General features: G+C 54.6%; 1 protein-coding gene across 1 annotated transcript; it reads right to left on the bottom strand.

Moving 5' to 3' along the window:
• Window positions 1-260: 260 nt before the first annotated feature.
• On the bottom strand, window positions 261-7,674 carry SLC16A6 (solute carrier family 16 member 6). The gene is made up of 6 exons (XM_031046373.2): window positions 7,554-7,674; window positions 5,610-5,851; window positions 4,887-5,030; window positions 4,052-4,180; window positions 2,340-3,161; window positions 261-1,727 (listed from the first exon to the last, which is right to left on the bottom strand). Exons 2-6 carry the CDS (start codon window positions 5,842-5,844, stop codon window positions 1,450-1,452), a joined length of 1,608 nt encoding a protein of 535 aa, XP_030902233.2. The 5' UTR covers window positions 5,845-5,851; window positions 7,554-7,674; the 3' UTR covers window positions 261-1,449.
• Between the last annotated feature and the right edge of the window lie 3,583 nt (window positions 7,675-11,257).

The raw sequence follows: 11,257 nt of genomic DNA on the forward strand, positions 1-11,257 counted from the left end.
TAAGAGGCGTTAAGATGCATATAGGTGGGGTAAGCAAGCTTGTGTCACCATGAGTAGGAATCTCTCCCATTAAGACTAAATGAAGAGCTAGGATGTTGTGTTTTACTATTCCCCTCGTGCCTTCTGTGTGCACAGACTCTGGTTCATTTTACTGGAGCAAAAAGAGCGATCCTGCTGACTTTGGGGAGCAGGGAGTACATGCCCCATGGCTGGCAATGTGGGGAGCAGGGGGCACGTGCCCCATGGCTGGCAATGTGGGGAGCAGGGGGCACGTGCCCCATGACTGGCAATGTGGGGAACAGACTGCAGGGGCTGGGTATGAAGGGGATGTTCCACATTCATTTGTGATGTGGCAGAGATTTCCTTGTGCACGTGTAAGCGAAGGTTTTGGGTCCATTAAGACATACTGAGCCCAACCCTCCCTGTGGGGTGGGCTGGTGACAGCAGCAGAGCTAGGTCCAGTGACACCAGCTGAGGCCTGACGGAAAGAGATGCTGGATCTGTGGTTTATTATTGGGTTGGGGTTTTTTCTTCCTTTCTAAATAAGAACTGGGTTACCTAAGACCTACCTATTCAAAACAGCTACACTCTATGCTGTAAGGTTCCCAACAATTTCACAAGCTAGCAATACAAGATAGGTGTTGAAGAGGGTGATGTAAAGACAGCTTTCCGATCTGCAGAAGATGATTTTTCCTCTCCCCATATTTAAGCTAACCTCCTTTAGCAATCTTAGAATAAATTAATAAATACTAATTAAATTAGAAACAGTACATCAGAGCTGGCTATCAACAGGGAAAAAACAGTTCTAAGGATACCAATCAGGAGAAGAAAAATTATCTTGTGATTAAGATGTGCAGTAATAACTGGCCATAAAGACATACGGAGCCTCTGATTTCCCAGCATGTGTGACGTTCAAGTTAAGAACATTGACAATGGTTTCTACTAGGTCAGCTATCTAGCCTAGCCTCCTCCAACCGAAAACATGAGTCCTTACTCTCCTAGAAGATTGACTTGGCTACTGGTGGTGTATGAAACGCTTGTCTCCAGTTCATGCCGTCGGTGTCGTATTTGCTTGGAATCTGTGGTAGGGAATGGCTGAGGACAGTCAGAGGCTGAGCTGCTTCGGCTGTTGTTCTCAGTTTCTCTGGGGTCAGTTGAACCTTTACCTATGCTTGTTAACAGGAAAGCGGGAGTGTGCATCACATCTTCATGCTAGACACAAGTTATTGGATGTGGCTATCCGTATTTTCTATGGAGCTTTCCATTGTTGGTTAAAAGAGTTCTTCCTAATCATTAAAACAAAAAGAAGTTGTCGGTAGCAACTGTTCACATTTAAAATTTCACATTCCCTTTAGAATGGAGCTTTAAAACGTGGAGCAGAGCTGACATCTTCCCCAGTCTGGCGCCGGGCAGATTGAGATGGAGAAGGAACCGGGTGTGTGGGGGGGTTTATACCACTTTGTCAGAGCCTTTTCCTGAATTTTCCCCTTTTCCTGAATTTTCCCCTTTTCCCGAATTTTCACCTCTTCCAATATCCATGTCTATAAAGTCATCAGGTAAGTCTGGCGCAGCCCCCACCGCGCTCTCCTCCGTGCCCTGCTGTGAGCAGTGGCACAGCCCAACCTTGCACGGTCTCACCAGGGACAGGAACACGGCGCCCAGGACCATGCCAGCAGCACAGGAGTAAAAGGCTGAGCTGTAGTTCTGTGTCGTATCCACTATGACACCTATAGAGACACATTGACAGCAGTTAGCCACAGGTGACTCCCCTCTCCCATGCCCATCCATGCCTCCCTTAGGGGTTTTAATCTGGGTACCACTTCAATCCCGGTACCACTGCATCATTTTTTCTGCAATCAGTGCTACTCTATGACAAACAGATGCTACCTTAAAAGAAGTAAAACCCAGTGTTCAGGGGTGCATAGTGTCATCTTCAGGCGTCAGAAGCCTCTGGGCATGAGATGCATCTATTTATTATGCCAGAGACTTCACCTTTCTGCAGTCTATAGCAGAAACACATGCACAGAGGAAACAATGCGTTTCTGCCTCTCGCTAGAGCCTGAAGTGATGCCAGGTTTAGGATTCCAGCAGGATCAGGGGAGCACTGCAGTATTTTCCTTCACTCCGAGGTTCCTCAGTGGAGACCGCCTCATCTGTGGGACTCTGCAGAGCTGCATTGCAGTAGTCTTCTGGCTCTGAACGTCTCCTAATACTAGTTGCAGGGCTTTTAGGCGAGTACTATGATTAGCGCTGCCAGAACACTTTCTAGACAGATCAGCACCAACAGCATGCCAAAAAACACACCCCAAACCCCAGATTAACACGAGTTTTAGCGTTACCTGCAAGGGGTGGTCCAGCCAACCCAGCTAAGCTCTGAATAAAGACATAGACACCAGCCGCAGAAGACATCTTCTCGATGCCCACCACGTCGTCTTCTGCCAGGAGGGGAATATGTGTGCCCGCTACCGTTCCGAGCATGAACCCGAAGAATATGCTACATGTCATCAAGCCCCAGAACTCGGAGGCAAAAGGGAAGGCAAACAACGCTACAGACAGCAGGACAACGCAGATGAGCTCGATGTAGATCTTGCGGATGGGCTTCTTGTTGAGGACCCAGCCCGCTGAGATTCTTCCAAAGACCTCTGCAATCGCCATGGCTGACAGTATGTATGCAGAGTGGTCTTTGCCGATACCAAGGCTGAGACTCAAGGGGATGATGTAGAGGGAAGGAGCGAAGAAGCCCAGGGTAGCAAACAGGCCAAAGAATGCATAACAGATAAAGCTATAGTCTCTCATCACAGAAAAGTCCAGTAGTTTGGTTTTTGGTTCTGGAGGGGTGCTGTTATTTTCAGCAAGTATCTGCACGTGTTCCTTTGGTTCTTCACTTTTCGGCTCTGCTTTGGTTTTTCCAGGCACATTGCTGGGTGAGGTAGTTATTTCAACTCCTGAGTCTATGGACTCTATTGAGGTGCGTGTTTGCTCGTTTTCAAGCATGTACTTGGTCTCCGTGGGCTCTTCTGGAGGCTGCGCTTTCACTTCTTCTTGCTCTTGGATGATGATGGGTCGCAGGAGAGACCCGCAGATGACGATGCTCAGCTGCAGCACCCCGACAGAAAGGAGGCTGTATCTCCAGCCTATCTGCTCCTTCAGAGCAGTAATTGCTGAGGGAAGAGGGCAGAAGAAGAAGGAAGTATAAGTAGAAGAACATGGAGTTACACCAAGGAGCTATTTGAACTGGAGCTTCATCACCATAGAGCCCCCAGCATCTCAGCTCTCACAGAGGCTGAGCAGGGTCCCTCCTGGTCCATCCTGCCCAGGGCCACCCAGGGGTCTGGCACCCACATTCCTCCCATCAGCTGCAGCAAAGAGCCAGAAGCCATCTCCAACATCTGGCTAGCAGGAGCCACCCTCTAGATAACCACTTGTGAGGTCCCAGTGATTTTGGGATGCGCAAGGACGAAGGTGGTGTTATTTTTAGTGAATGAGAGCAAACTCAGCAGTAAAGTTTCCTCTCTCACTGACCCCACCCTGAAACCAGCTACCAGAGGAAGTCTCTTTGCTCTACTCAAAGGTGCTACCGCATAATCACAAGCCTTCATCTGCAATCAGAGCAGCTTTGCAATGGGTTGTTAGCTGAATGGAAGTGTGCGCAGCAGAGGACCACCTGAACTGCAGAGACAGGGACGTGGTGCCCAGGAGTCTGGAGCAGCTCGTGCTGAGCAGAGGCTCACTAACCTTTAGGAACAGTTATGTGTACTGTGTATGTTTTAAATAGCTGAAGTTTCTCGGTCTTATTTTTAGCCTGCTAGATCTATATAGGGAACCGGGCAGGCTGTGTATCAGCAAGGCACGTCCTGCTCTGGCACACGTCACACTGGGGGGGCTTGGCCATGGTGAGACCAGTCTCTAGGATTACTTGTAGCCCTGTTTGCAGGGCATGTGAGCAACCACCTGTGGACTTGAGCAGCGCAAGAGCACCAAGTTGGTATCAACTGGCTTGGGAAAAGGATTGGAGCAGCATCGGGCTTTAGGCAGCATTTGGGCACTGTACCTGGTGCGAAGGAGAAGACAGCAAAACATTCCCCTGTGGATGCCACTGCTGTGACCAGCGAACGCCTTTTGTCAAAATACTGTGATAAAATGGTGACAGTCGGGAGGAAAGAGAGGCAGTATCCGAGGCCTGTGAATAAATGCCAAAAATTGCCGTAACAACAAGTAAGGGAGGGGGAAACACCGATGCGAGAACACGTTAAGTCAGCTTTCCCAGTGGCGAGATGACAGAATCATTTCGGCCAACTCAGCAAGTCACCCTGGAAGAAAATCATTGGGGAAACCACAATGTTATTTTCTTTTCAACTGGATAGGGGGGAAAGAAAAGAAGAAGAAGAAAGAAAGGAAAAGCAAAACAAGAGACCCGACCGCCCAGCTCATGCTTTCTGTTCCCAAACAGCCAGCGGGGTCCATCTGGAGGACCTCGTCTGCCTAAAGAGTAATTGATCCCCTAAGCGAGGCAAGCTCCTGGCCACGGATGTGAGCAGGACACCCAGGATAGGCTGGAGAAGGGGAAAAGTATCAGGAAAAACACAAAATCAAGGGAGAGGTTGGAGGATTTGGCCCCATGAACAGTGTTCATCTCCCCAGTCAAGCACAAGCTATCGGTACAGCTGCAGGACTGAGCTCCAAGGTGGTCCCCAGGGTGAGACAGGGAACAAGACCAAGCCTTGAGCCCAGGTCATCACCTTGGACAGGAGACTAAGACCAGCTCAGGGTCTTCTCAAGCACTGCCCATGTCATGGGGAGTAAAACCCCTGCATGGCCAGAGCCACGCTTTGCAGGAAGCCGGAGGAGAGCGAAGGGTTCGGAGGTGCAGGAATAGGACAACTCACCAGAGATGACGCCGATGGTGATGTACATGTCCACAACGGAGCGGGCGAAGGAGGCAATGACCATACCGGTGCTGATCAGCACCCCCCCGGCCATCACCACCAAGCGGTGACCGAAGCGATTGCTGAGGACCGTTGACAGAGGAGCTGGATGGAAGGAGAGGAACAGAGATGTGCTCAGCACCCATCAGCAGCCTCAGCTACCCCTGTACCCCTGCCCGCATCCCCATGACATGCCACCTCCCCTGCTAGCTGGCCCCACAGAGCAGAACATCACCCTGGAGCCATCCCTCGAGCACCGCACAGCGCTTCAGATGTGTTGATAAATGATCAGCAAAGACTAGAAAGGGTGCAGGGGACAAACCTGCAGCAACGTCCACAGACAGCAGTGGATTTCAGTGAGGTTTGAGTTATTTCCAACCCTTTTCACTATGGAGTTAGATCTTAAACCTCTTGTTTTTACCCCTTGCTGACCGGCCACACCAGGCTCAGCCACATGGACCATGTCCCTCTACCATGCAGAAGGACATGAGCTGGGGCTCAAAGGTACAGCTGGGCTGAGGCAGACATTTCTTGTTATTCCAGGAGCACAAAGCTCTGCACTTTATGGCTGTTATTTATAACAGAGCCATTAGAGACACCAAAGTCACCGGTACCAGGTCCTTGTCTGATGAGTCAGCACTACGGCTGCCCCTTGCACCCATGCTGGATGCCTGCCACTCTTACCTGTGAAGGTCTGCACAAACACACAGATGGATATTATCCAGGATATCCTGCTGTTGGTTTCATCAAAGCTTTCCATCAGGTCATTGAAGAAGACACCGAATGATTTTATAATGCCGTACGTGAGAGCTTCCACAAAGAAGAAAGCAAAAGCAACTGTCCAACCCCATCCTCCGTCAGGCACTTTAGAATAGACATTTGGGGCTGTGCACCCCATTTTTACAGCTTTGACAGTCATTTTTGATCTGGAAAAGAGGGGAGAAAGAGCCAGGCATCAGTTTTAGGATGGATTTTGCTGGAAGCAGCTGTGACATCCCTAAGGCCAGTCCCCATGCTGCCGAGGGATTAAATGCAGGAGTTGGGGTGAAGTTTCAGCCTTTGTCACCCCATAGGGCTGGTTTATGCCAGTACCTTTCAAGCCCAGGACCAGAAACTCTCTGCTCAGCACCGTGCCGAGCTGTTCCCATCAGCAAATCCCAGAGCCAGGGAGCTGTCGTCTGTACTTCAGTGCATGGGGGTGGATGGATGCAGTTCATGAATGATCCACCACGGGACCCAGTGTGGGCTGGTGGAGCTGCAGGAGCTCCCCAGGAGCTCCCGTCCTCCCCACTGCACCCTGTGCCTGGCCCGGGATGGATGGTGACACCCCGATAGCACCCGTTTGCCATGGGGTTGGTCAATGGCACATCCCACCATCATACCCTGCAGTGTCCTGCACACACCTCATGGTATTGGGGTACCCTCAGTTGCTCTGGTAGTGCTGGGGCTGACAATCCCCAGCTCCCCACAGTGCTGTAACCTCACAACAGGGGGTGCGGACACCTCCTTGGCCACCAGCTCTCTGCGCTGTCCCCTTCAGCCCTTGGGGTCACTGGACCCCCAAGAGCAGGAGCAAGGGGACGTGCTGAGGGCTGGAGGGGCTCACCCGGCTGGACACGGGGGTCTCTGCAGCGCTGCTGCGCATCACTTGTGGCCATGGATGAGGGCATCCTATGCCCTCATCCCATTCTGCGCTGCACCCGCACCTGCGGGTGGGACACGGGGACAGAGCCCGGGGTCAAGCGGCCGCGCTGGCTCCTTAGGGGGGAGCATCGTGAGCTCCGTCCCCCCTGCCCCAGCAGGCACCGGCATTTCCCTCCTCCATTTTACACTCCGGATCCCCAGCACTTGGTGTCCGTGCGGCTCCGGCAGCGCCGCATCCCACGGGGCAACTTCTCACCGGGAACAGGCGAGTGCGACCGTGTCCCCATCGGCACCCACCCCACAGCGGCCCCACGGCAGCGCACGGACCCACCCGAACGGGTCCCCTAAGTGGAACCGGGGAGTGGGGGGGCTCAGCACCCAGCGGGTTCAGGCTGGTGCCCGGTGCCCGTGGCGAGGTTCCGGTGCGGGATGGAGCGAGGCGTGAGCTGCTGCATCCCGGCGCTGCTGCTCGGGCCGGGGGGCACCGGGAGGACCACCGGTGTGTGCCCGAAGTTTGTGGGAAGTGCCTGGGTGCCCCCCGGGGGAGGCAGCGGGGCTGCAGCGAACGCCTGTGTCACTGCACGGGGAACGGGGGGAGGCTCGGGGAGGAGGAAACACGGTATTTAAAGCAGAGAAGAAGCAAAAACCCCATCGCAAACCGCACACAAACCGTGCGCATTTAGGGATTAACAGCAAATAGAATGGGGAAAGGAATCAGAGATGGAAACCCCAGCGCGGAGGGGCTCGTTGCGGCCCCCCCTTCCCTGCATCACTTTCCGAACATTTCAGACCTGATTTCTGCATCGCCACCGCCGCACCGGCTGCTCGGGGCCGCCGGCTAAAAATAAAGGGATGCGGGAAACGGGAGGTGGGGAAAAAGGAGGAAAAGCAAAACGGGAGGTGAAAAAGGTAATAAACCCTATTTGTTAATGCAGGCAGACAAAGCCCCCCCCGCACCCCCCACCCCGCAGGGACCCCACTCACCGTTGGCGCTGGGTGCTGCGGCGGGGTCAGGGGCTGCCCATGGCCCGGGCGGGCGGGCGGCGAGAGGAGGGGACCCCGCTGCCCGCCGGCCTGCGGCCGCTGCTGCTCCCGCTGCCCGCGGCGGCGGCTGCTCGGCGCTCGCTCCCAGCCCTTATATACCGGCTGGAGCCGGTCTCCGCCGGCGGCTCCGCAGCGCCATGTGCGCGCCGGGCCCGGATCGCCCCAGCGGCGGCGCCGGCACCGCGTGTGCGGCCGAGGGGCGGTGCTGGCGGCGGGGAGCGGAGCGGACCGGCCCCCCCCGACAGGGACACCGGCACCTGCCCCAACGGCACCGGCCCCAGCGGCACCGGCCCCCCCCCGGCCCCCCCCCTACAGGGACACGGACACCGGCACCTGCCCCAGCGGCACCGGCTCCCACCCGGTTCGGGGGGGACGAGGTCCTGGTGTGCGGGTTTGGGTGTCGTCCCCCCCATGGTGGTTCCCGACCCTCACCCCCCCCCCCCCCCCCCCCCCGGGTTGGGATTTTGGAGTCGCTCCGGTTTGGTGCTGAAGTTTGGAGGGTTTTGTTTGCGTGGAATTCCAGGTGGGAAGGGAAGGAGCTCAGGGAGCGGTGGGTCCGAGCAAAGCGTGACCTAGGCTGGATGTCCCAGCAGCCTGTGCAGACGGATCTCATCCAGCACTTCTCTGGGGGGTTATTCCAATGGCAGAAAAGGCCTCGATCTCCCAATGGGAAAGGGATAAGGGATGAGATTGTGCAAGCTGGGGTGTGAGGAACATATCTGCACTATCTGACCCCTTTGGGCAGCATGGCCGTGATCCGTATGCCCACAAGGGATGCGGTGCCAGGAGCATCCCAGGCTCACAGCAAAGCAGGCAGATGCCATCCTGTTTGCTGTGTGAGGTACTGGGGTGGGATGGGAGCTGATGGGATGGGGCTGAACACACGGTGAGGTCCTGAATGCTGGTTCTGAGCTTGTCCCCTCCAATCTCTGGTATCATGGGCAGCACATGTTGAGTTTTTAGGGGAAAACGTGTCCCTTGCATAGGGAGCCTTATTTATGGTTCAAACTGGGAGCAGGCAACTCAGCGCCTATATAGATGGGAAGGAAGGGAATGTTGAGGCAGACATCTGGCATGGAGAGCACAGGGCACAGATCCAGTGCCGGGTACAGGGGTTGGGACTAAAGCAATGAGCACTTTAGGGTTTCCCCTAAATTCCCCTGAAATCAGTAAATAAGAGGAAAAAATGAGCAGTGCTGTTTCCCAGCTCAGTGCTATGGCTGCATCCCAGTGCTGGCCTCAACGTGCTGAGCATGGGTGGATGATGCCAGCGAGATTTGGGAGCCCACAGGTCATACCAGAGGGCTCCCAGAACATCCCTGCCCTTTGCTATGTTAAAGTGGAGCCGAGCGGTTCTGGTTTAGATCCCTGGATAAACTCCCCAGGTTAAACTGTTCTTAATGCCTCGCCTATCCAGGGCTGCTGCATTTGGTTTGGCTCAAGGCCCTTCTCTTGGCTTCCTTTGTCCCAGTGCAAGTGCTGCTGTGGCAGTGCAGGTGAGGGCAGTGGGCACAGAACTGCAGACTGCTGATGGGCACTGATGGCTCTTGCTCCGTAACTTGGAGCTTCCTCATAGCAAAGTTGGTCCAGCCTCCCTCATCCTCGCAGAGGTTTCAGCAGCCTCACCCCTTGCAGTCCCATCCTAAACAAGCTCAAATCCATGGGGAGCGATGGACACTGCACCTTTAGACAGCCTTGTATCACCCTGTCCTGCTGACACCCCATCCTCCCATGGGTTATGCCTTTCAGGGCTGCAGATGAAGGGCACGCACCTTGCCTGGCCTCCAGGAGCCCATATCCCATTATATAAGGGAATGGGGCGCCCTCCCCAAGCTGTAATTCTTCCTGGCAAGGGACAGTGCAAGTGGCTGTGGGACAACAAAAGAGGTTTGCGCCTCCAGGGGAGAAATAAGAATGCAAATATCTGTGGCATGAACAAACAGAAGCGATTTACTCCTTGGTATTTCTTGTCAGGACTTTGCATCTGTCTCTGCTTCACCTTCTCATTCCTTCCCTTTGGGCTTTCCAAGTGCAATAAGGCTTTAGGAAGCGACAGGGGCCCATGGGAGGGACAGGGCTGGAAGCTGCAGCCTCTCCAGCCCAGGGCTTCCCAGCTCTGCTCTAAAATCCCCTTTTCCCCTCTCATTTGCTCACTTTGGGGGGTGATTTCCCTGCTGCAGCTTGGTTTTGTGGGGGGTTTGGCTGTGGCTCAGAGCACCCATTGTGGCATCGGCTCGCACCAGGACGTGCTTCCCCATCCCAGTGCATGAGCACACTGTAAACCAGAGCGAAGCAGAGCAAACGTCCTCTTGGTGGGCATAAACCAGCTTGGAACTGGAAACCAGGGTGGGCTGTGAGCAGCAAAGGGAGCGTGGGCCCTGCGTGCTGCTGGATGGCTCAGGGACTTCCAGTTCATTTGTGGTGCTGGGTTCACCCAGCCCTGCTCACGTGTGTGATGTTTTCAATGCAGGAGCAGGGAGATGGGGGGAACCATTCCCCATGGCAGGGCTGGCATCAGTCCTGCTCTGTCTGCAGAAGGGTGTTTGGTGTCTGTGCTGCTTCACCCTCACACAAACTATTCCAGTCAAAAACCCTTTCCTGGAATGAAGTCCTGACTGTGCCCAGGGCATTGTCAGGATACCGGGAACAGAGCTTTGCTGGTAAACATGAGGGGGGCCTAATGGGGCAGAAGCAGAGCTCGTGGCTCCTCTGTCCCCGTCAGCACACCCTTCACAAGGCACCTGCTGCCTTTTGCTGGGCTGGAATCAGAAACAGAATGTGTGTGGTCGATGGGAATGCAAAGCATAGGTTGTGGTTTATACCCTCGAAAAGCCTGGATGTGCCTCCATCCATCCCCTCCAGGGTGGGCATCCCATGGTGGGGTTGGGGTCAGCACCATCAGCCACACCATGAGGACATGTTCTCATCCTGTATCCCTCAGCAGCCATGGGGTCAGCTTGAGCCATTGCTCCTGCTTCCTGCCTCGGTTTCCCTGCACAAGAGGCAACACTGGGAGCCCCCATAAGCGATCCTGGGATAACAGTGGGTGTCTGCAGTTTGAATTCCTCATCCCCTGCCGTGTCCTTATCTCTCAGCCGGGATAGGGGATGCCTGCTGGGCTTCTGGCAGGAGAACAGGGCTGCTGGAGCGGCTTTGGGCTGGAGATCAGAGCTGGGACACCCTGGGTGCTGGTGGGGGACCGGGTGTGCTTCAGAAGGCATCAGGTTATCCTGTGCTCGGCTGCTGCTTTGCTCTCCAGGCAGGCGTGAAAATGGGAAAGAATGTGGAAAATGTGAAAATGATCAAGCTGGCCCCAAGATTTGTAAACTTCTGGTTAATGTGTAATACATACATGACAGATATTCCCAGTGCAGGGCGGGCAAGCACGGCCTCTCCATGCTGGTACAGCCCGTGGCATCCCGGAGCGAGGAGGCATCTCCCATCCTCAGCCCTGCAGCCAGCCTGAGCCGGCTTTGGGGCTTGTCTAAACTGGTTTATCTGGTTCTGACTTATCCTTGTCCTTCTGTGAAGCACCTTGTTTGCCTTGCAGAAACGCGCTTTGTGTTATTTGTTTAGGTTTGGTTTCATTCCTCCCTGGTGCTATGAAACCCAAGTTCACAGCACCCAGCCCGAGTGATGCCGGT

The sequence above is a fragment of the Melopsittacus undulatus genome, chromosome 11, assembly GCF_012275295.1.
Source record: "Melopsittacus undulatus isolate bMelUnd1 chromosome 11, bMelUnd1.mat.Z, whole genome shotgun sequence".
In the NCBI taxonomy this organism is placed as follows: Eukaryota; Metazoa; Chordata; class Aves; order Psittaciformes; family Psittaculidae; genus Melopsittacus; species Melopsittacus undulatus.

What these genes read in the sequence shown, in the direction of transcription:
- SLC16A6 (XM_031046373.2), bottom strand. Translation starts at nt 5,844, where the DNA reads ATGACTGTCAAAGCTGTAAAAATGGGGTGCACAGCCCCAAATGTCTAT. An exon ending in TGTCTTCTCCTTCGCACCAG is followed by an intron (nt 3,162 to 4,051) that starts GTACAGTGCCCA and finishes CTCTTCCCTCAG; the next exon opens with CAATTACTGCTCTGAAGGAG. An exon ending in GGCTGGACCACCCCTTGCAG is followed by an intron (nt 1,728 to 2,339) that starts GTAACGCTAAAA and finishes GTGTCTCTATAG; the next exon opens with GTGTCATAGTGGATACGACA.